This window comes from Seriola lalandi, unplaced genomic scaffold (assembly GCF_002814215.2).
Source record: "Seriola lalandi dorsalis isolate HSWRI2012SDOR001 ecotype SW California unplaced genomic scaffold, Sedor1 jcf7180002054659, whole genome shotgun sequence".
Classification (NCBI taxonomy): domain Eukaryota; kingdom Metazoa; phylum Chordata; class Actinopteri; order Carangiformes; family Carangidae; genus Seriola; species Seriola lalandi.
Window position 1 is genome coordinate 424933 of NW_019525212.1, and position 27556 is coordinate 452488.

At 41.8% G+C, this 27556-nt stretch overlaps 1 protein-coding gene across 1 annotated transcript in view; it reads left to right on the top strand.

Annotated features, from left to right (window-relative positions):
* Window positions 1-729: 729 nt before the first annotated feature.
* The window catches only part of man1a2 (mannosidase, alpha, class 1A, member 2), a 127111-nt gene continuing 100284 nt past the window's right edge, over window positions 730-27556 (top strand). The window contains exons 1-3 of the mRNA XM_087177873.1: window positions 730-1151; window positions 2520-3048; window positions 26674-26935. Of these exons, the coding sequence (XP_087033999.1) occupies window positions 2735-3048; window positions 26674-26935 (576 nt within the window). The 5' untranslated portion in view covers window positions 730-1151; window positions 2520-2734. The remainder of the gene's footprint in view (window positions 1152-2519; window positions 3049-26673; window positions 26936-27556) is intronic.

Below are 27556 nucleotides of genomic sequence, written 5' to 3' on the forward strand. Positions count from 1 at the left end.
AACACCAGTGATTGAATGTTGAAAACTCCTGGCAGAAGGATTTTGTCTTCCAAGGGCATGGATGATCAGACACCCCCTTTTCAAACATCATTTCCAAATTATTTATGACAGTAAAATTGTAGGCTATAGCCATGTTTTATTCCCCACAGTGTAACTGGATGGACCCTGGTCCATTCTCCTGTCATGCATAATATCTTCAACAAAACCTAATGTTGTCAGTGGGGTGCACTTCTAGAGCTACAGGGGGCACTATTTTGTCTTAAATAAAATAAAATAACACATAAATCTAGTTAGAATCAGCAAATATTGGGGATTTTTACTTGAAAATGTAATAATTATCAAAATTGTTGATATAATATTGTATACATACACACTGTAATACTATAATTGGTGCTTTTACTTTTGATACTAAAAGTGCATTTTCTTGTTAATAGTTGTGTATTTTTTATTTGTAAGCAAATTTATTGAAATGATCAGTGGTGAAAAATATTTAAGTATATTCACTTAAGTACAATTTTGACATATTTGGTTTTCTAAAACTGGGAATTTTGCATTGTACCGCTGCATTAAAGCATTACAAATTGCTACCACTGATTATTACAGTTGTTCCCACACCACACTTATATGTTATATTACACATTATAATTCTGCCAAACGAAATTGTCAGACGGTCCCTAAGTCGGCAGGCTGAGTAGTTGATGCTGGATCACCGAGCAGCAGCAGTTCAGTCAGTCCGTCGCTGCAGTCCAACACAGCGGCCAGTCATCAACCTCCTCTCAGCGTCCTCGGAGCTGTAACGCTATGTGGCTCTGAACTGACGGCGGACGGTTCAGCCGGAGCAGGGTACGGCGGTGTTACCATTCGTGGACATGAGGACACCTGCTACAGCGGCTTCTTCCAAACGGCGGACCGGGAATCTTGACTGGCATCGATTTTCACCGGCAAATGAGAAAGGTGGTGATGCAGCAGCAGCAGAAGCAGCAGCAGCAGCAGCAGCAGAGCGGCGTCCACACAAGAGACCGCCTCTGTCACTTCATAACCAGCTAGCTAGCGTTAGCAACCTAGCCTAATAGCTAGCACCTCAGCAGGCTGCAGGTTTCTCAGCTCAGTCTTTATCAAGGGATAGCTAAAATGTCAGCGAGCCCAAACACGTATGTCGGAATATTTTTCTTAAATCCACGTCTCTTCCTGACTGCTGCCCGGTTGTTTATTTACCGTTGCTAGTTTTTTTCCTGCTAGCCATCGTTAGCCGGATAAGTTAGCCTCTCGTTTGCTTGTTAGCTAGCATTTTGTATCGGCTAATCAGCTCACACAGACTGGCACTGCCAGAGAATGAACTTGGTATTCAGCGTAGAGACGCCGAGACATCGTAGCTACACACAGACCCGATGGAAAACTACTGACTAAAACTCATCGTCTCAGACATTTAATACGTGAATACACTCGTTATTACGACCGTTTTTTTTTTCGGCTAGTCTTTAAAGGGGCTACTCGTTTTATTTCCATCCATCCTTCGCAGAAGCACTTGGAGCAGCTGCTAAGTGGTACCAAACATTTGCTCCATGTCTTTCTTACATATGCGATTACGAGGTAGTGAAGTACAGCCACACGAGTATTTGCTTGAAGGGCTCCAAGTTCAGATGTCATACAGTGATGCAGCGTACTTAGCTTGCATGTCCTGCCCCTCTTGCCAAAGGTTTCCACACAACTGTGAATTGTCATTCCGGTCGACTCCGATGGCAGGAGGGTGTTTGTACGTAGGCTGAGCTTGCTCTTCATCGCCGTCATTTTTGAGATCATTTAATCACGATATGTGTATACCTGCAAGCTATGTGGCACTCATAGGAAACAAACACAGAAAGCTGGCTTCGTCCTGCAGTGTTAGTGCTGGCAGAGATGGCAGAGTATACACAGAGGGCAGTTGTTTGGTGATGGTTTGGTCTTCGATATTGCACAGCCTCGTGATACCTTAAGCCTCTGGAAAATATGTTTGTCATTTGTTTCTCTAGGTCAAAGGATTAAGTGTTTTTGTGTGTGTGTGTGTGTGTGTGTGTGTGTGACTGGGAGAGATTGTGAGGTATTTATTTATGAGATGACATGTTGCTTAATTCACCATAGCATGCAAGGGGATTGTTTTTTGTTTTTTTTACTCTAATATTTCAGTTATCACTTGATATATGACACCCCGGCTTCTTGAGTTGTCAGCATGTATGTGTGATCGTAATTGGCTCTATAGAAGCTTGTCAGAGGGCTTGGCGAGATGATACTAGTGGTTACAAGGGACATGCTGCTAAGGTGGAGAGATGACAACTAAAGGAAAGACTATAAAGGGTAGCAGCTCTGTGTGCTGCCTGTGTGGATGTAGGGTGATTAAAATGAAGGGAGGAAAAGATCAGATTTGTATTAAATGGTGGCGAGTCTCTGGTAACTACAATGTAAATAGATCTCAATGAAATATTGGTAACTCGTCAACTTTGAATTCAATGCTAACTCTTTATCTGTAATGTCTCTTCTTTCAGAATCGTCATGACCATTCTCCTGCTGACCAGTCACTCCTTCACTGAGGGACCTCAGCCCTTTTCGGTTTCTGGACTTACCAATGCAGGGATGAGATAATAAAGTCAACCAGCTGGTGCATGCCGCTGCAACAACTCCTGTGGCACTTGTAAACCCCACCCCACCCTGCCCCCCGACCCCTACCCTGAGCTAAGTTTTAAATTTCATCAGTCAAAACATGACGACACCGGCTCTCCTGCCGCTGTCGGGCCGCAGGATACCCACTCTTTCACCGGGCGCCTCCTCCTTCCCGCACCACAGAGCTACGTTGAGGCTCTCCGAGAAGTTCATCCTCCTCCTCATTCTCAGTGCCTTCATCACCTTATGTTTTGGGGCCTTCTTCTTCCTCCCGGACAATTCCAAGCACAAGCGCTTTGACCTGGGCTTGGAGGATGTGCTCATCCCTCATATTGACTCGCCCAAAGAGGGGAAGCATGCCTCTGGACAGGTGGTCATACATGGACAGGGAGGACATGACGAGCACAGACATAGGTAAGTCACTTATTTGATAATAAATATACAGAGAAGAAACTTTTGCAACAAGGTTTGTTAATTGTTAGAAATGACCAGGTTTATTTTTGGTTCCTACCATCACAGACTAATGTTTGCTTGAGGCCATGAAGGCAGGTGCAACTCTCCACTTCTTCAGCAGTCTGTGGTGACACCCAGGGGTGGGGCAGAGTTTGTAGAGTGAGACGCGTTCTTCTGAGCCTTTAGGTACACGTCAGCGCAGGTGTTCTCTTTTTTTTCCTTCATCTTCTGGTGCAGCTGGGGCTGTCCTGAATACGCTTGCCCTTTGTGTCTCCGCTGGGTGTAATTGTTTAAGTTCTTGTACGACAGAAATTTTTATCACCTTGGCCCCAGTGTTGTTGCACCATCCCACGGACAGACACGGTTGAACTTGATGAGCTAGAACACGCTGGCTGTTTGAAAAGCTTTAGTAACTGCTTAAACAGGCTCGGAAATGACTGCCCTCTGCGAGCCAAATACTGGTGAAATTTGGCTGCAGCTTTTACATTTGTCATTTAGTTTGTCCAGGCTCTTTGGCCGGTAGCCAGCCATCGTCTGCTCTTTTTGTTCCTTCCTAAATCAAATGCATATTTGGCTCCTCTGAGTGTCTCGTGCTATTTGGAATCCACTGTGCTCGACGAGTTTCATGACCTCTTACCAAATATTATTCCTAACTGACCCCACTTACTTTAAAGGGAAGTCTACCTCATTGACATTTAATACATTTTTAATAACTTACTGTAAGGCAGCAAATCAGTTATGGAAAGCTATTTTGTACTTTAAAATCTGCATATTTTTAATTTTATGATGCTCTACCAAAATGTTAACCCAAACTCCCTAAGTGTTTGTTTAATTTATTTGAGATTGTTTATCTCTGATCTGTCAAATTGAACTGTTGAACAACATTACTTTGCACATAAGTAAAAATGTGTTTTTTTTTTTTACATATTTTGATTAATTGCACTTTGGATGTCTGGCTTGGAGGGTTTTCAGAGCCTCTGTTTATTTTTAAGCCGTGCACTACCTACACACTGAGGGATTCAAAAATAGTATAGTTATTTAACTTATAATTACATAAGCAGCATCAGGTTTTTTTTAGCTTGACTCATACATGCATGAACTGTGTATTATTTTGAGGGGCGACCAAAGACTTATGGCTGAAATAAAATGCACAAAATGCCAAACAGGAGGTGGAAAGGATAATTTAATAGGAAAGGTCTCCTCCATGCTGGCCAGGGAGGTCATTAGTTTTACTGAGTGCTGGGCAAGGTGTTAAAAGCAATTTCTCAAACAGTTTCACAGTGGGGACCATTGAGTGTTGCCTCCTCGTCCCTTGTGGTGTTTTTTTCATTTTTCCATCCTGAAAGCCTCCCAGAGCTTTGGATGCAGCCTGCTTGAAATAACGCAATTATTATTGTCCGCCGACACAGAAGAGCAAAACGTGACTTGGCTGCATTTTTTTTTTTGGGCCCTTTCGGGTGCTAAGTTTTTTTTTTTTCTCTTGATCTTTTTTTCTCTCAATATTAAATAAGCTGAATCTGACTCATTTTATTGGCAATTTTCAGCTTTGTGATCTACTTCCTGTATATTTGCAGATTGCAGCGGAAGCTTGCATCCTTGGAAGACATGTGTGTTATTGAATTGAGCCTTTAATATTAAAAATGAATAAATAAATATAGCTTTATTAAAATAGTTAGAGTGAAATAAAATATACAAAATATACCGGTACATGTTTCATTGAATGTAGCTCTGGACCAAAGGGGCTTGTTAAAGTGATATAAAAGAAGAAGCCACTCAGATGTCCCTGGGATGACAACTTAAGTTTTTGAAGAGGGAGAATAATACTTTAGAGATCTCTTGAAATTAGTTTTATGCAAATGTAAAGTCACAAGCATGCTCCCGGTGCTTTTAACCTCACATAAGCATTCATGTGATGTGATATACTTTTTTATTTATTTTTTGTCTGCTTATAGCAGCTTATATAAATGTGTTCCAGTTGCTTTTTGTTTTGTTGCTGCCTCAGCTGATCTGAAAATCATCACTGTGTGCTCCAGAGTACCAGGGTCCCAACAGCCCCTGGAAAATGAGGTGTGCTAGCATTTGAAGAGACCCTCAGGAACAGAGGCAGACTCCTAATAATTTCACCACCTGTATTTGGCCACAGAAACCCCCCAGAGAACCGGGGCTCTGTTCTCAAGTTCAGCCTCTTATTAGTCTTATAAAAGCTTTTGAGAAAGAAAAGATTATTATTTGATTTGCCATGGATTAATCCAGCTGTTCAAGTGAATTTTTGAGATGTTGACCATTATTCAAAATGCCTGAAAATATATGGGTAAATGACTTGCTGTTTCACTGTATTGAACTATTTTGTAGCTTTATGATTTTGTGCAATGGATGTTTGTTTTTGGAAAAATTGTAAATCACAAGGATCCAGTGGCTCTGGTAGAGCTTCACTTTACTTATCACGTCCTGATTTCTTTTTCTTATTTATATTATTGTAATTTCAGAATATAAAGTATATCAATGTATAGGACAGTTTCTTCTTACAGCTCAAATAGACAATCAGTCATTCTGTCTCATACTTGCCCTCTCTCCTGTAAAGCTTCTCAATGTCAAGTTTACAACCAAGAAAATATTTTCTTTGACTGTTGGCATTTTAAAATCTTTCCCTCCGTCACGTTGTGCTTCTCGTCTGCTTGACTTTATGGCTTTGTCTGAAGGTGGTCATTTGGAAGTTTTTCTCCTCTATAGTAGTCATTTAACACGATGCAGCAGATGGGTTATGGGTTAAGACTGGTTTTACTGGACACTTATGGGGCTGACGAACTCTGGCAGGCACACTTTAGACAAAACAAATATATTTTCCCACTTGCTTCTTGTGCCATCCAGCTGCACAGATAGTTTCAGTTCCTCTGGGGGAGGATTTAAGATGTGACGTCCACTGCTGAGGTTGCCAGTCCAATACAGTGAAGTTTTATGTCATTTGGTTTGTAGAAAAAAAGTCCAGACCCTCATGCCAGCCATCCTTATTGGGAACAATTTTCTACTGAAATATTACTGCCAAATGAGTATGTCTGCACAGGAGGAGGTCTGCTAGAATGAGCACTGGAAAGTGATCTTCTATGCAGAGATTATTACTACAGGCTGGTCTTATTTTGTCTCCAGTCTTCTCCTTTTGTGGTGACAACAGGAGAAACCTCATTAATCCCAGCTAAAGCTATCTGTAGACAGTAAGATTAATATGTAACACCTGAATGCAACACGTCAACACTGGAGGGATTTTGCAGTAATGCAACCTCTGATTTGAAAATAAGTATTGGTGATCAGTCAGAGTTACAGATATATAGTATAGTATATGTTTTTTTGTTTGTGAGACCGTTTGTGTTATTAGATTAGTGCAACATTCAATATGGTCTGCATTTCTACTGTGTGTTACCAATGTTTATAGAGAGATTAGTGATTGTTATATGGATGGAGAGCCAGGATCCTGCAGTCGATTGCTTGCAAGGTGAATGGAAAAGGGGATGCCTTCGGACGGATGTGTGGATCGCTGCGAATCGCTCGGGTGTTACGCTCTGTCAACCTCAACATACTGCGAGGCCATTAATGGTCCTGCCTTGGTTTTGTTTTGGTCTGACTCAAACAATATAGGAGTAGCCAGGAGCAGTGCACTTCATGTGAGAGAGGGGGGCAAGTGGACGTGCTGACAGAGGCTGTGACTTTTCGGCAGCAGAAGAGCCGTAAGTGGCTACAGCAGCAATATGGAAGGGGGCAGAAAAAAACCCACCTCTTATTAACTGATCAGATATATCACTACTCCACTGATATGATTTACTGCTTTTCTCTCTTTTAATCACTGTAAACTGAACATCCTTGCATTTTAAACTGCTTGTTGCCAAAGCTGTTTTGCAGATGTCCCCTTATGATGTGATAAACTGTGATGACATTTAATAGACTAAACCGTTGATTGAAAAAGTAATTGTCAGGTTGATAATGAAAATAATCCTTAGCTGCAGAACAGCTCTACAGTGCAGCTGGTCTGACAATCTGAATCACATGTGGCAATAGGGGCATGTGTATTTAGACTTACAGCAGCCAAGTGGAGATCTCTGAATTGTGTTATTCTGTCCAGGTTTGGAAATTACAACATGAGCATTCATGCTGGGTTCTTGCCAAAGTGCCCAGTAGGTTTGACAGGCTCGCCATCTGCCACCGAAATTAACCAATATTTAGCTGTATGCTTGTGTGTTTTAGTAATATCAGTTAGTGCTGCCTAATCTAGAGGAAGATGCATATTTAATGGTTTTGTTGGGGTGACGCTTTTTCCCACTTTAATTCTCTCACCATCGCAGGAATATCTGCAGTTTTATTGTCATGAAGATTTTCTCTGCTGTGCAGCTTCATTTGTAGGCCAGGGATTTGGTACAGCACCGAGGAAGTGTGTTAGGATTCTGCATCATCTTCACAGCTGATGGGAGAAAAAAGCAGCCTCCTGCAGTTTAGGGATTGCTGAAGTCAATACTTTAATATCCTGTTTTCTGAATAATTTTTTTGCCTCATGGTCCAGTAAATAAAAGATCATCTACCTGTGGCTCTGTGAACTTGCCTGGGCGTCCGCATGAGTATGACTTGCTCATTCAAGATGTAATAGTCACAAACTCTGCTCCTTCCTGTCTTTTGTCATAAAATGCTTTTAGAAAACTAATAAGAAACTGAAGGAGGCTTGTGTGTCTGCAGGGTTTGAGATCAGTGAAGAGTATTCCCATCTGCCTCTCCCCTGAATCTTTCAGTTACTCCACCAAAAAAACGCTTGTACAAACGTGTCACTCTATCTTTACATTTGGGTTCCGCCCACATGACACCCAACACCTGGCTGATGGCCAGGAAGAAGCCCAGCCTGCGTGCTATTAGATGACCAATTTCAGAAATGACTTTAAAGGGCTTGACATTTGATACTGGAGAAGACTGTTAATAGGTTTTTCAAAATAAAAGCTGATGGCACTTTGGCATTAAACATTTTTAGAGAGTGAGCAGCATCATCAACTGGAACTGTTGCTGACGACCATCGTATGAATGCGCTCCTGCGGTGTCTGTGCATCCGTGCTGCTGACACATAAAGTGGTGCTGAACAAAATCTGCTTCTGTACCACTCATACCCGTACTGTCAGGCTTCAGGGTTCAGTTTCCTGCTGCGTTAACCCGCGTTTGTTGGTTTTCGTGTTTGTTTACTGTGCTGACAAGTATTCGTCAAGTGAGTCATGTAATGTTCAAACACAGCCAGAGGTAGAGGAAAATGCACAAACTCAACCTTTTCACACAGCATCCTTCTCATAATGGAGTTTAGTGCTGTGACCGCAAGTAACCTGGTTGCACCACTTATTGCCTTGCCAGTTATTGTTAGAGTTGCAGGGCCAGAGCTTTGCCTTTGCGCCCTGATATGGCCATAAATCATCAGCACAGTCCCCCTTCCCTCAGGTTGTATTTAAAACGCGGGCCAACATCAAAGTGCACTTATTTATCATATTTAGTGTGATCTTAGATATTATTTCTGTGTCTTCACGCTTCATTCGCCTGTCAGCCACAAAGTAAATCTAGGTTGGTGTTTGTGTCTAGTGTGTGTATTTCTCAATGTGTAAGAACCTCAGTGCTAATAAAGGAGCACCAGCTTGTGCGTGCAGATCACCCCATCTTACACACACACACACACACACACACACACACACACACACACACACACACACTGTCAAACTAGCTCAACCTGGAAAGAATACCAAGGCGCTGCAGTCGGTGCGGAGGGGGCATGAAACCCATCCATTCTGGTTTGTGGATTCAACACGGGCAGAGCCATTTACTATCAGCATCTGTTGTTCAGAGGAAATGGAGGAGTCACCTATATTAAATGGGCTTTTCACACATCCATCAAAATTGTTGAACTGTTTACAGTTTTATGTCTAAAGCCAGGCTGTATGTATTGGGCTTGAGGTTGGATTTCTCTGGAACTAAAACGCGGCTTTAAAGGATAACATCACTGCAGTTTTAGCTTTGTCCCATCACCACGATTACTTTTAAAAATTCCAACCATAGCCGCACTTTCACAAGCATCTGAGTTTCAGCTGCAGGTTTTTCTTTGCACCTGTTGTTTCCCCGTCTCTGCCAAAAAATAGATTAAAAACACGATACCGCTGCCTTGACTCACAGCAAGTAAAAGCTGCTAGGCCGCTTTCAACTGTGCAAACCACCTCCATACCTACATTTGTACCGTGTTGTTCATTGGGCAGGCTATAAAAGAAATATATATTCCCCCTGAGCTGGTAAATTATAAAATGCATAGTCTTTTTTTTTGCTGTTTTACCAGCCAGCTAAACTTTTTGAAGAGTATGAGCCCCTCAAAATGATGTCTGGTTACTTGCCCAAGTGGCTGGCAGGGTACTCTGAATTTCCAGCTGGAACAAGGACTTGGCATTGGGGTCGTTTTTTTTTTTTTCATTCTGATGGTGTTGTATTGTATTTTTCATAAGTATTGTTTACCGCAGGAGTTTTGGACTTGCAGCCAGTGTGTTGATTTCCATTAAATTATTTAAGAGGACTCCATCTCGGACAACAAATGCCCACAAATTGTCCCTTGTTAAGAGTCAGAACATTAAAATTATACAAGAAATTTGTCCTCGCACTTGACCTTCTAAACAGACTCTGCACAAACCTTATGTAAATTAAATTGCAAATTAAATTCCTATCAGTGTATCAGTCTTTCCTGTTAAAATGGTAGAGGTGAACCTTATTATCTCACATAAATGTTATGTATTAGGGATGATCACTGGTGGAAAACCCTCTTTAGAAGGACATAGAAAGTGGAATTTCAGAACTTAACACAAGCATTAAGTGCAACTTCACTAGTATGAAAAGTAATTATAAAGAGAAGGAAAATCACTTTCACTGCAAGGTGTTTTTCTAGTTGCAGCCGTCCTCATTATTATGTCCATTAAAACTCAGTGTTGTGTTGGTTTCAGAGTAGATATCAACACATGCAGAATAAGATATCACATATAAATTCATCTCTTAGATCAGTGTTCATAGTCATTTCACTAAGGCTCATCCTAATTAATTTGTCTGTTGTCGGGAGATCTCATCTAGTCCGGTTGGTATTAGAGCGAGCAGCCTGCAGAATGAGGAGTGGACTTCATCAGGCTTAATCTCCTCATTAACACTGCTGCTGTTTTATCAGATCTGCTCTCTGTGCGTCTCATTTCCTGTCTTTCTTTCTCTTGTTTTGTCTCCATCTTTTTCATGTGATCATGATGTTGTTCTCTCTGTATAACACAGCTGCAGCCTCTCAGATTGGCCAAAGAGGGGAGGGTGTGTGTGTGTGTGTGTGTGTGTGTGTGTGTGTGTGTGTGTGTGTGTATGTGTGTGTGTGTGTGAGAGAGAGGGGGGTGGGGGGAGGAGATAAGGACTGCTCATGCTTCAGAGTCTGTGCTACAGGTTTTCCAAAGAAAACACTTTGTTCTTTTCACTGATTAGTCTTCATTAACTTAGATAAACAGCAGAGTCGGTAAAATCAGCTGTTCTTCATTTCAAATCAAAACCAGCATGATTTTAACCCTTTATACCCCTTCATAGTTTAACACCTCTCTTCATTATGGCGCTTCAGTACTGACTGAATTGTATCCTTAGCACTGAGTATCAAAAACCGCCAAGCAGAGCTGCAGCTAACAGGTATTTTCACTATTGGTCATTCAGCTGATTGTTTTTGTTTTGATTAATTGATGAATGGTTTGTCTATTAAATGTCAATAATAGAGAAAAATGCCAATTGCAGCTTGTCAGAGACTAAGATGACGTCTGTAAATGTCATGTTTTGTTTTACCTGCTGTTCACGGTGATATATGACAAAACCAGCAGAAATTTAAGAGGCTTTATGTAGTTAATGTTGGACATTTTTTCATTCATTTCATTCAGGTTTTAGATCTTGGTATTATGTCATCAGATATCACCTGATTTAAATCACAATGGAATTTATTTTAGACTGTATTATTTGTTTTGATAACGCAGCAGGTTAATACAATGTACAGTGACCTTTACTTGTCAACGAAGAAGAAGAGGCGTTTGTCTCGACAAAGTGAGACATCAAATATAGTATAATTTTGATACCTGTGCCAAAGTTGGCGTGAGTTTTGAACAAGTTCCAACAATACTAAGACACACACACACACACACACACACACACACACACACACACACACACTCAGCCAGGCCCCAGCTTGCATGAACAATGCTCTTAACCTTTTTGAGGACAGAGTATTTGTGGAGGAAATAGAGTGCTTTGGCCCATCAAGGTGTATAAATAAAAACACAAAGGAAGTGGGGAAGTGGACGATTTAGTGTAAAAAGCAGTGTGTTTGGGCTGAAATAGCAGAATTCAAATGAGCGCATCGGTCGTTTTGGAAAGTGGCCAACCATCGTTTGGAGGTTCTGTTCTGTTTGTAAAAAAAAAAAAAAACATCGTTGGTGCTTTTAATTAATTAAAGCACAAGAAAAACAAACACATTTTGATATTACCAGGAGGAAAACATCAGGTCTGTTCACTGGTGATTCTGAGTGTTTGTGTTTGTTTGAGATGAGGCCAGGTTGCTGCAGTATGGGGCTCTGACATTGATGTCTTTATACTGTGTTATTCAGTATGGAAACAACAGGGCATTGTTCTTTTCTTCTGACCCATGATTAGTGGATATCACCAGTATAATCCAATTTAAGTTAAACAATAATTTGTACCACTTAGAACAAGCTTTTAGTTAAAATCATTTGTTTCTCCGATGCTCATCGACAAACCCATGCTTGCTCCTTCTGCGTGTGAGTGTAGGTGCTGAAGTTACACCTTCAGTACATCAGTGCCCCAGATAATATCACCCATCGAGCAACAGTGGCAGCAGATTCCAACATCCAACACAAAACTCTTGGGAATTGGTAAAAATTCCCAGAGAGACTGAGACAGGGACAGTTGAAATCTTATATTGTAAGACTGTACTTCCAGTATAAAGAAGTAGAACATCCTTTTTTAAATATTAATTAATTAATTAATTAATTAATATATGTACATACAAATGTAATGAAACAATGCAATAATATTTTAGTTAGATTTTTACAAGAAAAAAAAATTGAAGATCAACCCATATATTTTGTTTTATTACATTAAATTTGTATAAATAAATAAAAATAAGCAAAAATGACCCACTTTCAGAGTGGGGTGTTTCCATAAGGCCATCCTTCCTGATAAATCTACGTGTTGTTGTGTGCGCCACAATTCATTATCCGTGGTTAGTCACAAGATTAGGCTGCAGTTTCTCAGATGACAATAAATGTCAGTGTAAAAAAAATATTCTAAAGCCAGTTTGTTACAGGATGGAAGGAACTGTCAAACAGACACATGATAAATAAACATAAAGACACTGGTGCTGGAACAACAAGACTCAAAGGAGATCTTGTCATCTGTGCTGCTGGTGTAGTCGCACTATCTGTAATATTAGTGGTTAAGTTTTGAGATATAATTATCTCTGTATAAAAAGTAAATCCTAGGATAAAGTAAAGGATAATGGCACATTGGATTGTTCTAAAAAGTAAATAGATGTGCAGAAACGTTGAAAATAATAGTTTGACATCTTGTTATCTTTCAGTGCTTGGAGCTGCAGTATCCAGTGTCACAAAAACACAACTTTGACTATGATAAAAATAAAAAAAAAGACGTGTATACAATATTTACCTCTGGACAAGCTGTGCCTTTTTAAAAATGCAGCCACATTTAAATTCCACAACTGTTCTGGCAGCGGGTGTACCCAGCAAACTCTGCATTTTATGTCTTGTCAGGAAAATCTGATATGTTGTCGTGCCTGCCATTCTTCTCGAGCTGACAACGGTGATTGATGATCTGTCAGAGAGCTCAGGGGATCGTGAGACATCCACATGACACCAAATCATATACACCACATCATCATACAGGAGATTGTACTTCTGAAAACAATGGGATAGTATGATTTCATGACAGGAGGTCGGGGAAAACTGCAGTGGAACAGACAGTAGGGGCTTTGATTGTGGTTAATACGGGAGATAATTACATTAGCTTTACGTGTTTGGGCGATTTGGTGTTTTAGTAATGTTGAATGACTGACAGCAGCTGTATTCAAGTCATCTTTGAACACCCAGCAGAGCCAGCAGTCATGTTAGTGCAGCAGAAAATCAAAAAGACTTGCCACCATGCTTCCCTGCATGCGGAGCGCAACCGAGCAAAGATGACGACCTTGGCATCTCCTCACAATAGAGGTGAATTTTAGACACTTTGTAACACAGGTTACAGGCTTTCAGTCTTGAAGGTTTGTCAAAATACATGCAAGAGCAAGAATGTGAGAGCAAAAAACTAAATATAACCAAGAGTTTGTGACTCACATGACCCATATCAACACAGAGGACAATCCTGTAATTGAATTAAGCAGGATTTCCGGACTAAATAAGAATGAGCCGAGCCCACGGGACTGCACATGCAACAAATATGGTGCTGTAGCAACTGTGATGTCATCGCAGTGAAAGAGATATAGAAATGTCTGTTTGCAATACTGTTCGCACTTTGAAGCCGCTCTGTGATCGCTCAAAGAAGCGTGCAGCGCGGGGAGATGTATCCAGAATCCTGGAGGTAATTGAAGATTTTGCAAAGCATAATGGGATAGAGCGAGATGTAACGAATCAGTGGTCCTATTAAAATTACTTTTGAAGATGATTTACCACTTCTGTAGAGGAAGGAAAATGCACGGGCAGCAGCCTGACATCAGTCAAAAGTTTTGCGAACGTTGTGTGAAAATAGTTTTAAGAACAAATCCAGATTGGTAATTGATGACCCTAAAACCTTGACTGGAGAATCCCTGATTACCAGTGCAGCTATTGAGATTCGATTGATCCACTTTTATTAACTAACTGTGGGTATTTGTCATTGTTTTTGACATTACAAATTAATTGAAAGTAAAAGTGAGCGTCATCTTCTTCTTCATCTGCTTATGTGAGAGCGACAGAGTGTGCGAAACAAATCAGTAGTACCTGTTGGGAGTGTGCCTCACTCCGTCTCCCATTTGTCATCTCTCCGGAGTGCAGAGTGGTGACAGGACCTCTTGAAAATCCAAAGAAAAGAGAAAGAGAGACACTTGTTTGAATTGGTTTGCATGAGTGCGGCGCAGTGGGTTTAAGTGACAGATGAACAATTGGAGCCGCTGCCCAAAGAAGAGACAAAATCAAGAACAAGAAAGACAATCAGAGAGAGGGAGAGAGACAGAAATACAGAGCGAGAGAGGCTCTGTCTTCAGGGGTGATGTGACCATGGTTAACTACAAAGCTTCTCGCCAAAATCCCATCCCTGCCAAACACTGGAGCTGCAGCCCTGCTCCACAGTGGCTCCCTGTCAGTTGAAGCAATGGGATCAAAGTGAGATCGCTCAACGCCAAATTAAGAATTGGCCCTCAGGTTTCAGAGGCTCGGATTTCAAATAAACGGTTCTGAATTGACAGGCAAATGCAGCTCCCTTCTCTATAATCAGCACAACCACACAGGATGTATCAGAGCCCACACGGGCCCGATAATAAATGTTCCCTGTACCTGAGTTGTAAGACGCCGGCTGGTGGATTTATGATTGGCCCGGAGATGGGAAATGGGATCTCTGTTCATATGGTGATTTTTGTTCTCTGTGTCATGACTCTTCATTAAACCTTTGTGAGGTAATCTAGATCCACAAGGAACCAGGGGGAATGAAAGACTTGAGAGCCATGATTTTTGGCTTAATGGTCAGTGTAGGGAAAGTGTCCTTTTGCAACAGCAAGAAAATACAGAATAAGACAAGGAAAAACTTTTGGTTATGGAGGCAGCAGCTACAGGTGCTTCATAGCTCACCAGAAAATAGTAGGATTCAGTTTAGCCCCCTATTTTCCCCTCTAATGCCCCTTTCAGTTTGTAGTAGCTCAGTTCTACAACCACCCTTACCTTTAAGTAGCCTATAAAGTGTAGTAATGCAGAAAGAAAATTGTCTTTTGTTGACAAAATTGCTCTTGTGCATCGTTTTTGACCGGGCGAAAAATGGGAACATTTTTACAGATGTTTCTCTGTAAAGCGTTTCTCTGTGAACCTTTCAATCATCCCTCTTTTTCCACACTTAGAAAAGCCTTAGCTAGCTGGGCAGTAACCGACCACATATAGTGTTTATTTGTTTCATAGGTGGCCTGTGTCGGCTGGAGGAAATGGACTCTCGTGTTTTTTTATAAAGGCATTAGTCAGCCAGCCATGATGTAGGTCAGAAGGGCTGGATGTCGACATGGGTACAGCCTGAGGGCTCCCTGGGCTCAGGTGTACAATCTGAAACATACAGGGATAAAGGATGGACGGATTATGTACGTGTTTGTACACATATGGAGGAAGTGATGAGGGAAGAGAGGAAATGTTTTGTCATTCAGAGGTGCATTATCGTAGGATTATGTGCCGTAGTGTAGTACATGTGTTAGTGATTCAGCCTGCCATTGTTTTTGATTTGGGGTTTGATGATTTTATTTTCGTTAACTGCTTTGTCAGTGTTCAGGCTGATATGCAGCTGTAACAGGAAAGTAACGGATCACTAACTGATACACACAACACTTGACAAGTGGGAGGAAGGAGCTTGGGACAAATAATTACGGAAAGAGAAAAGAGGGCGGGTGCGAAGATATTCAAAGATGGATGCGACAGCTCAGAGCAAGAACAGGAGAAGCAGAAATGTGAGAGAAATGTGTGTGTGTGTGTGTGTGTGAGGTTGTAGCTAACGGGAGGAGGTTGTTAGGGCAGAGATATAATTGAAAGAAGAAGAAGAGAGCGGATGCTGTTATACACCCACAGTTAAGCCTGGGAGAGCAGTTACACATGCAGCATTGCAGCTGCCATATGAGCCAAGTGGGTCACGGGGAGAAAGCAGGACATGGAAGCTGTCTGATGTTGAAGGGAACCCCGGGAGCTACAGGTCACCACAAACAAGAACTCTGCCGCCTTACTCAACCTCCAGCATGGTCCTCGTTACTCCACTTATGGTGTTTATGGGACTAGCGGGAGCCACACTTGTCCACATAAGCTGAAACTCAAGGGGCCTGATCCCAGGAGAGCTCTCTGGCCTAGAGATGCTCGGCAAGAAGCAAACACTCAGGTGTCAGAGATGGACTATGGAGACACACACACACACGCAGGGATAACCTTGATCTAAACTCACCTTCATGCACTTGTCCTGAGTCGGTATAAAGTAGCAGCGCTCCCGTCAGCACACCTTCATGCATTTATATTGTATTAAGACGGTATACAGTGGAAGCTTTTTGCTGTTACCCTTTCAAGGTCTTAGACTCTATCAGCTCTGCATAATACTGCAGACCGTTGTAATAAGAGAGGCCAGAACTGGTTTCGCCTTGTTTTATTCTGGAGGTGAAGGTCAAGTGTTTTTTTTATTTATTATTTACTATATTTTGAGTTCTATCTGGCAGCTCTACACAGTTTTACGCTCACGCTTCAGTGTGTAGCAGGGATCGACAAGCTGGCTTTTATTATAGAGAGTCACTTTGAGTGGCTGATCGTTGTTTGTATTAAATATTGCTGTTGTTATGTTAATCAGTTGAGAGTTAGTCAGTAGTTCATCTAATATTTGTGTGTCAAGTTTGGCGAGGAATGCACAAAGGATGATCCTGGATGTTTTAGCTTAATGCTGAATTAAACAGAGTAACTCTTATTGATCTTTCATCCGTGATCACTTGACCTTACAATCGCTTCTGTTAAAAATGTAGAATGGCTTTTGATTCTGTGTTTTTTTTTTTTTTTGTGTCTGCTAGGTTCACACTTTCCTACATGTAGGACTGATGTTACACCTCCACAGCAGGTTGCTATAGGGCAATGAAAAAAGGTTAAATTACACCATGTTTGTGACTCAGCTGGGGGAATGTGGGACTGGCCTTTTGTCTTCAGGCAGTGACCTAACAAAAGACCTGGGAGGGAGAGCGGGTCGTCCGCTCATCAAAAGGTTGGCGGTTCGATCCCTGGCTCCTCCAGTCTGCTTATCATGGGCAAGACACTGAACCATGATGCCTCATCCATTAATAGTGCGGTGTGTTTGAATGTGTGACTGAATTGGCGAATGTGGCAAATACTGTAAAGCGCCTTGAGTGTTCGACGAGACTAGAAAAGTGCTACATAAACGCAGTCTATTTACCATTTTAATGGATTTTTTATGCATCTCAGATTTTACAGCTACTGAAAAATGCCTTTTTTTTTTAAACAATTACTGATATAAACAACTTCTGAAATTAACATTTTCACTGCTCAGTAGCTTCAGTGTACAAAAAACAACAAACCAAAACAACAGTAATTGAAACTATCATTAGTTGCAGAACTGTTGTCAAGCAACTTGATAGCTGACGATTCCTTGTTACTTCCAGCAGCTGAAGAGACAGTAAATCTTGTTAAACTAATATCCAACTCTCTGATTACTTTCATTTATTTTCCTGATAGGTCATGTCATTGGATAGAGCTGTAGTGTGGGAGTAGTTCAGCCATTATGTTCTGAAATGTGGGACTTGTATGTTGGCAACGGAGAGATATTTAGTGCAGTTTGCATTAGTTATATGGGTTTAATATGAAAAGAGCCAATAACAGTTTAAACCAAATCCTTTCCAAATGGTCGAAGGCCACAGATTTAAAAAATGATATATAAAAAATAATCAATTTTCCTCTTACTCAGTATTCAGTGTGTGTCATGTTTGCTGAGAAGTGGACAGGGAGCACCTCCCCGTATTTTTTAAAATGTCTGCCACCATCACCACTGGCTTTTATTCATATATTCTCTTTTCAAGAGTAAATACGGCTGTTGATGTGTGCAGATGGCACCAAGGCCACTCTACCTTTGTGCACAAAGAGCTCACTTCCACCCCGGGTTCAGCATCACCCGCTGAATAAAGTCAAAATGTTTGTGATGCACCTCGGGTACTCCAGGCCGCACATTGCCCTCAGTACATCCCCGACAACGCTGCCTTCCAAGACCATCTCTCTTCTGATGGGTTCAGGTGAGGAGATGGCAGGCTTTGGGCTACGTCCTCCTGAAGGCAGAGAAACGTCACCGTCATCAATATTCTAAGAGAGTGTGTGAGACAAGAAAGAAAGGACATGATGTATAATATAACATTTATAAGTAGAACTCTCATTTTAATAGTGAGCCAGTGCTTTATTTGCACAATCTGACTGGAATCACTGAATGTTAATAGCTCAAAATGTAAAGTAAAATAATAGAAGTTAGAAGCATCTTCATCAGAAATTACAGGACTAGTTCTTATTAACTGAGGACAACTTCAATCCCCAGTTGAAAAGTGCGACGTCGCCTCTCAAACAATTTGTCAGTTAAGCCTGAGCTTACTGAACTTCATGATATGAAAAAAGATGAAGGGAGAAGAAAAGGTGGAGCTTCCTCAACTCAAACTGGTCCATGTTCGTCCAGTGATGGTGAGAAAATGTTACACAGAGAAAAACAGACAAACAGTGAATACAACATGGCCATCCTTTTCTTTGTCATGAACCGAGCCCTGATCACACCCACACAAATTGGATGAATTGGCCAATTAGAGCCCGGCGGTGAGCTCCTTTCAAAATACTGCAATATGCCAAGATTGGTTAAATGATGCAATCAAACTGATATATTTTTGAGGAATATTTACTTAATTATTGTTAATGTAGAAACAATTTCATGGGTTTGTCAAAGTTTGACCTAGATGATGCATCATACCTCGGCTCACGTGCACCAGCCGTTGTGATCCCCTAGGAACATGTTATTCCACGTGTTTCAATGAGGATCGCATTGTGACAGTGGACAGCTGAAACTGTATTTGGTTATCTTTTTACAAAATGAAAGGCCATTTTGAAGTTGTTCTGCTCATCTTTACGTTCTGTCCATTGCCTGTGTCAATGACTGTATCACCAAGTTCTGCCATCTCTGATGTTGCAAAGCAATCATCTATGATACATCCTGAATGAGGAAGACACCACATCCTAAAAAATGGCAAAATAGATGCTCAGGAAGCAAAATCAATCCCGTACAAGGATAAGACTGTTTCCAGTCACCTAGAGAGCTGAGTAGAAGAAGCAACAAGCTGCTGCTGAAGAGCGAGAATCAGAACAACCTTTTGTGATGACATAATTGGCAGTAGTCAGATACATTCAGAGGCATAATTTACAGGATAATAACCTGGAACATTGTGTTTTTTGTATGCAAGGGGCCCCCACAATGTTCTTGACAAAGTTCAATGTGCATTTGATTTTGATAAGGTGAGGAGATTGTGGGTTTGAACATGGCGACTGGGGTCTTCCTGTGTGAGGAGTTTGCATGTTCTCCCTGAGCCTGCGTGGGTTTCCTCCGGGTACTGGTTATTTGTCCTGTGATAGACTGGCGACCTGTCTAAGTTGTATCCCGTCTCTCGCCCAGATGTCAGCTGGGACCGGCTCTCATTTTATCTCGTGTAACTCCTTGCGTTTTAGCAGCGATGTGCTTGGAACCTTTAGCCGCGGACTCCAGACTCTGAACGATGACAACCAGACGTGAACCTGTGGCAGCAGTCTCTCATGAAAGTGATTCATTGTGGGTTGAGCTGGCATGGAGCTGGAGTAAAACGGTCCGCTCCGACTGTGAAATGAGTCACTGTCACTTGGTAGCTGTGATGCTAGGCGATGATCGCGCTCCAGCTGTGAGGGTTTCAATCATCCCTGCAGCTTAGGGGTTTTGCTAGTATGTGTGGTTTGCACATGTTGTAGTTGTAGATGATTTTTCAGCTTTAATTACTTAGATGCACATAAACACATTTATTCGCATTTTCCATGTATAATCTGTCTGTTGGCTGTGGTAAAAAGTGATACTGTAGGAGACCCACACTGTGCCTGGTAACTTGGATCTCGTCTGAGAGGCAGCCGACGTGTTTGTGTTTCCCCCTGAAATTGGAGTAGCAGCTCATTCGGATACTGTGCAGTCACTAACAGCCTGCCGGTCTTATTCCTCTGCATAAATTAGTAAATTAAGCAATTAAGACTTGACTTGCTTTCTATGACCTCTATGTGTGTGTGTGTGTGTGTGCGTGCGCCTGTTTGTTACCATGGTTACATGGCATCTAGCCTGTGCTGCTTTCCCCTGAGCCTTATGTTTTCTTGGCTTCAAAAAAAAAAAAAAACCCCTCTCTCATAGATACCCCACCAGGCGGTCGACAACTGCTGCTTCTCTCCAGTTGCCATGGAAAGGGGGCCGGTGTTTGCTGAGCAGCAGATTTCATGACAATAGCTGAAGAAGAAATTCTAGTGACAGGAAGGAAGGCTGATTAAAAAAGAAAAAGGAAATTAACACTGGCGACAGCTAATCAGGGAGGCGGGGCTTTCCTTCTGTGGGTGGGGACATGAGAGGATGTAAGAAAGCTAAAGGTGAAGGCGAGGCCTGGCGTGGTCACCTGGGTGGCGCGATATATTTTGCCCGCGCTTGTCTGTGTCAAGGTAATTGAGTCAGGCAGCTGTTGAGGTGCTTTTAATTGCATGTTTGACATTACATGAGACTGGAAGGGGAATCACCGGCAATGCTAGAATGAGTCTGATAATTGCTCGGAGGAGGAGAAAGGAGTGACGTTAGATAGGAGATGGAGGAGGAGAGGAAGAGGAAGAGGAAGAGGAGGAGGAGGAGGAGGAGGCATCATCAGGGAGAGAGGGGAGCAGAAGAGGTTGCAGAGCACTAACGTGTGTTAGTGTGGGAAGGAGTTTTCACCAGAGCCGTGTGGTGTGTATGATGGTGTTTGTGTTTCCGTGACAACATTTTTCCATGTATGTATACATAAACATATATGGAGCAGAATCAGCACCCATTAGAGCTGATGGTGCGAGCTTAACCTCCTCATTTCCTTTTTGTCACGCTTCATGGCATCTTTCACACACACACACACACACACACACACACACACAGACACACACATATTAAACAGTCATCCAACATCGACACCATCTAAATATCACATTTAAATGCGTGTTGCTCAGGGCACACTCATTCACAGAGGATGGCATACAGAGGAGGCATGACCCCCTGGGTGCACACACACACACACACACACACACACACACACACACACACACACACACACAGACGCACACAGATACATACAAATTGCAAGACTGCAGTGACTAAAATACAGAAATCTCATCATGGACTTTGAAATAGAAAACACAAATACTGTACGTGTGCGCACATGCATCATAGGGTGAAATACACACACACTACACATAAACCATAAACATAAATCCAGCACATTTGAACCATTCTTCCCAGCTGCGTGCGTTCACCAGCACAAACATGTTCACAGTAATTGCCATTTCGGTGTTGCAAAATATGTTTTCTATCAATTAAAGTCAGACACACAGAGATGCTGGATGAATATTTATGAGTTTTTTTTCCAGAACGGTGTTGCGTAACTGGGAAGCTGTTTATTTTGGTCTCTGTTGGCCCCACATTCAGCGCCACGATAGAATTATAAAATGGATGCACATTGTGTGGTGTGAAGGATGATTAGTGGAAAACATCTGTCTCTTTCCTGTTTGTCTTGCACATTCGTTTCTCCCGTCTTTTTGGCATTGTGTCACAGTTTCAGTTCTTTATTTCGTCGCGTTCTGTCACATTTTATTCCATCCTACACGTTGTTTTTCGCTCCTTCTTATGCGCTGCAACAATGCGTGAGATGGCCTCGGTTTACCCTGTCTCTTGCTCAGTGCATGCTGGGAAAGACTTGGAGCCCCAACTGAACCTGAAGAGGGAAAGCGGGAATAGAAAATGGATGGTTGATTGATGCTGATCACACAGTCTTTTGCGGCCCTCTTCCTCTCATAGCCCGTTCCTTGTCCCACATAATCTTCCCTCTTTCTTTACACATATTTTTCTCTTTACTGCCTCGATTCCTCTCTTTGCAATGTGTCCTCTTGTGCCTTTACTCCATTATATTCTCTTTTCTGTAAAATTCAGACACACAGTCACTGTCACAGCAGACAGACTTTGCAGACTTCTATACTCTCTTGTTGAGGTCTGTCTGAGTTGCAGATGTTTTGCCACTTGGCAGGAGCAAAGCTAAGTGGTTTTGTTTTTCCCTCATCTGCGCCTCTTCGTTAGTTTGGTGACTCACTATGCACCTTAGTGGGAAGAATGAATGAATGAGTGTTTGTTGTCCCGGTTCGCCCGCTTGGAGCGTGTCAGCCGTGGGCTGGGAGTGTGGTGCAACCACTGATGCTTCTCAGTACTTTATTTCGCGTGTCCTCGCTCCTCGGGTCACCTGGAAGTCGTCCTGGTTCGCCATCATGAAGGACGTGTCGGTTCCCTTGTTAGAGTTTGTAGTGTTTGGAGGAAGGGGGAGGCGGCCTGGAGGAGGTTACACAAGACCGTCCTCAGCAGAAGTCTTTCATTGGACAGACACACCGCTTTGTTAGAGATTCGGATGCTGTAGCTCATCTGATTGATTTTTTTTTTGTTGTTGTTGTTTTGCAGTTGACCTGAACATTTTTAATTACAAAGAACAAAATCTTTTTTTTCCGTCACATTTCCAAACCCTTATCCCCCCATCACCAAGGGAGGGGAGAGAAAACAAAAACAAACGACCAACAGAAAAAAAGACGACAACAAAACAAAATAAAGACAATACTGATAATAGTAATAAGTAAATAACAAATCATAACTAAGTAAATGAAAATAAATGAGTAACTAACAGGATAAAAATAAAAAGTTCAGTCTTTTTTCGTGTCTGGTGAAATGTTATTTCAGAGATGGTTCCAGGTTTCTTTGAATGTCTTTATCGAACTCATGAGAGAAAATCTACGATTCTCAAGTTTGATCTGACTGATTTTATACAACAACAGATTTTATATGTGTTCAGAATCAGATTAACTGCAGGTGTGATTAATAAAGGAGACAGAAAGCATTTTATTCATTTTCCCGTTTTAACCTGTATCATAGAAAATCTCATATCTCATCTTTCAGCAGTAAAAACATTTTGATCAAATAACAGTTAAGATAATTTTAACAGTCTAGAAAATTTTTATAAATGACGAGATCTTTTCATCATAACCTGGATAATTACATTATGAATTTATAAACAGAATATCAACAAATACAGATGCAAAAAATTTAAAAAAGCCTTTTTGGCTCATGAGCCTTCGGTGCACAAGAACGAATCTGTTTACAATATAAATCCAAAGTGCAGGTTTTTTATTGAATGTGATGATACTTGTCAAAGTGTTTTTACACTCTCTTCTGTCATGTCGGAGTCTGTCACTACTCTGATGCGCTGGTATTACTAAAGTTTGGACAGTAGATCACATTATCTGTGCAAATACAAACTCCGAGGCTCACAGAGCTGTCAACACCTGCAGACTGACAGCTGATCCAGCTGTGCCATCGTCATTTGAAACTGCGGTTGCTTCAGAAGCGTCATTTCTCTAAAAAGTTTATTTCCTCAATTCCGATATCTTTTCCTTTTTCTAAATAATTTCTACAAATTGCAAGACACGTAGAGGAAACATTTAAGACAAATGAGAAGCTACCCATCGTCTTTGAGGGTTTGTAGAGCCCCCCCACCTTTTTAATAAACATTTTCAGACTTATAAAATCCCTTTATATTTTTGCTTTCCTTGTCTTTTTCATTTAAATTATTATTAACGATCCTGTTATCATTTCAGCAGTGATACCAGGAAGCCAGGACTGATTTCTCAGTACCATCGCTCATCCACAGCAGACCTTTACTTTCAGTCGATAAACTCCCTTTACAGCCGTCTGAAGGCAACAGGTTTAATCACGTGAGTCATGTGCCACTGTTCCTCCAGCAAACACTTTCCCTCTCTCTCATGGTTCCTCTCTTCAGTGGCCTGATGGGTCTTCCTGTTTTTCTGAAGTTGGCTCGTGGTTCTACCTCACAGTCGTATCAACCAAGGTCTACAATAAAGACATCTGCTGTAATGTAGGCTGACTCGCACCTCACTCTGCTCCTGCTTCTCCCTCCTTCCTTTCCTTTTTTTTCCCTGTGATTTTTAGTCACGTGCCGTGCGTGCACGTGCACATGTCAAACACCTGAGCAGAGGGCAAAATATATAAATCTTAATGATCTTAAATTGCTGCTGTATGGAGGAGGGAAAAAGAAGTCCAGATAAAAACAAGAATATACTCAGGCTTTAGAGAGGGATGATAAACTATCACGTGTAGGGGTTAATAAATAAATAACTCTGAAGAGCCGTTTGGAGAATCTCTGTTTGGTCCACAGACACCACACTTAGACACGTGCACAAAAAAATTGTTCTTAAATTTACTCTGTATTTCTTTCTCGGGTCTAAATATTCAAAGTACGCACCAACTACATCCATTTTTTCTTTTTTTCTTTTTCTTCTTTAATGCCTGGATCATGTTGCATTCTTACTCCTGACAACCTGCGCTGCCGTTCTCTTGGAGGAGGACGGGGATTCACATCCTCAGGCATCTCAAACGCAGCAATTGTCGACCGGCCAAACAAGCGAGGAGGAAAAAGAGAAAATCTGTTAAAGATGCAGAAAGCGAAACTGACTGAATGAAACTCAATGAAACCACTTTCTTTATATTATTTCTTTATTCGATAGGGACGAAACATGTTGATAATCATCACCACAAAATACACAGCGTCAACTCGCACAAAATGTCACACAAATGGTTCATATTTTATATGATTCTTGATAAACAGGTGATGCAACCTGAAACTAGAATAGTCGCAGCAGTTGCGGCACTAAAGGCTAAAAAGTCTCATAGCTACAGACTAATCTAGAGCAAGGTGTTCACTCACACACACACACACACACACACACACACACACACACACACACACACACACACACACACACATATTCATTCTGAGTATTGTTTTCCTGGAGATGTTGCGGGGCTGTGGAGGCTTGCAGCTGATTCCACACGGATCACAGCAGGTCATCGGTTCCTCCCACGTTTCCTGTGTTTCTCTCACTGAGGGTCATTAATAAAACAGACTCACGTTTTTGCTCTCGAATGACACACGCTGTTGTTTTCAAGATTTTCTCATTAATTGAACCCAGCGACTCACAAGTCAAACACATTTTAACTGAAGTGATTTACCATGACAACGGAAGCGACACAACAGGTCAGTTGTATACCCCACATATTCAGGTATGAAGATATGACAGTTGTTCATATTGATTTAAAATTTATTTAAAGCGTAAATAAAGTGGAAAATTCCACACCTTGCTGCTAAGTAAAAAAAAAAAAAGAAAGAAAAAAAAAAGTAAAACAGCGTAAATAAAACCGTGTTTATATCCGTGTCCTTCCTCCCACAATGCACCAGTCTTCTGAATCCAATAAATGCACACGGTGTGACCTGTACATGTGACGCTCAAACACACAGTAAAGCTGCCAGTCATCAACCTGGAGCTCACATTGTGTGTTGGCTTTATTGTATATGCACATAACAGCCAAGTGAGATTTAAAGATGAAGTTTTTCTTCCTTTTTCGTAAGAGCAGAAGAAGAGCACAGTGTCATTGTCCTCCTGTCACCTTTGCTCCATCGCCCTGCTGTGTTTGTTTTTCACTGCTGACCCACATCCTCATGGGGTAGAGTTGCATCAACACCCTGGGGTCTGTACCAGCAAGTGAAACTACAGATGATGTTTCCCATTCTCACTGTGGTTTACCTCCACAGTTGGTGGTTGGGTTCAGGTTGAAATGTCGCTGTTTAACTGAGCTACAGAAGGTGAGCTTGTCGTTTGCCACAGCGGTTGTCTGGTGAAGCTCGGCTTGTAAATGTATTGATTTCTCCGGGGCGCGAGCGGCTCACTTCTCAAGGCCATGTAGCCAAGAACGTATGATGTGCGTCAAAACAGCAACGCCTGTTAAGTCCTACGCTTTGGCTTGACATGACGCGTTTATCACTCTCGCTCCCTCGCTGCTGTACCCTGACTACTACGTCTGTCAGATTGGTGTGTCGCATGCCTGCCGTCCTCGAGTGGAGCAGAGAAACAAGCAGTTGATGAGGAAAGAGTGTCAAGTTAGAGCTACATGGCCAAGCTGAGACAACAAGCTTGAAATCTGTGTACGGGCCAAAGGATGGAAAATATTTTCAGTTCTCCAGCTTTATTTTTTTTGTACCGCCGTTATTTTTTGAATAGATGTTAAAGAGTTGTGAGAGTGCCCTCCATAATGTGGCAGAGCCCAAGGTGATGTCTTCAAATATGTATGTCCTCAAAAAAAAGAAAAACTCTTCCTTGTTTTCATCTCCGACACGGTGGAATATCTGTTTCCCAAAGGGTCAGTGTTTGTTCTCACAGTTCATCTTTAATTAATTTCTAATAGAAATCCCTCTGCACACCTTTATCCTCCAAATCTCTCAGCTTTTTTTTGTGTTACCTTTGGTTAAGATTACTCTTTATATGGGCTCCCTGGGAAGACTAGTGGAATCTAATAGTGATCCAAAGAAAGAGTAAAGAAAAGATAAATAGAAAAATGAATCTCAACCCCTGCCTTTTTCCCTGCCTCCTACAGGGAGGAGGAGGAGAGCCTGCGGGACAAGATTCGGGCGGACCACGAGCGAGCGCTGCAGGAGGCGAAGGAGAAGCTAAGAAAGTCACGCGAGGAGCTGCAGGCTGAGATTCAGACGGAGAAGAACAAAGTGATGGAGGACATGAAAAAGAAGGATACAGGGCCTAAACCCTTACCACCCGTCCCCATGCCCAAAGTGGTGGGCGTCAGCGATGGAGAGCCGCCGGAGCCCGACGCCAAAGAGAAACGCGACAAGATCAGAGAGGTAAGATGACCAGTTATATATTTTTCTTTTTAGATATCAAGCCAATTGATTACATGTTTATTGGTATTTACCTGTATGGTGTAATTTCGGACCATGCGGTAGTTGGTGTTACAGGTGTTCAGGGACACACAGATTACATAATCCACCGGCTGCATAAAAACCCATTTGGTTCAGTTTTTGCATCTGCGGTCGCGTCCATGTTCAAATAAAAAACTCCAATTAGTAAAATAGACGCTGCAATTATAAATTGAAAGTGTGTGCTCTGTGCATCAGCAGAGCAGACTCAGAGTAGCAGAGAGGAGAGTTGACCAGAAAAGTCAGTGGCGTCGAAGCGAAAAGCAAAAGCACCTATTTGCCAAAAGGGAACCCGATAACATCAATGAGTCAATCTGCAATTTCCGTATGATGACGGCTGCGGCATCTGGAGGTAACACTTCTAATCCACAGATATTGAGCCGACACGTCTTTTCTTGTTAAATGTCTGGGGTTTATTACCCAGTGGGAGAAATTTGCACACCGTGCCGTCCCCAGTACACGGAAACCCATCGTGGGATTGATGTGTCTGATGAGGTTATTTCACTGATTCTTACTGGTGGGGCTGGATACACACTCCAGGGAATC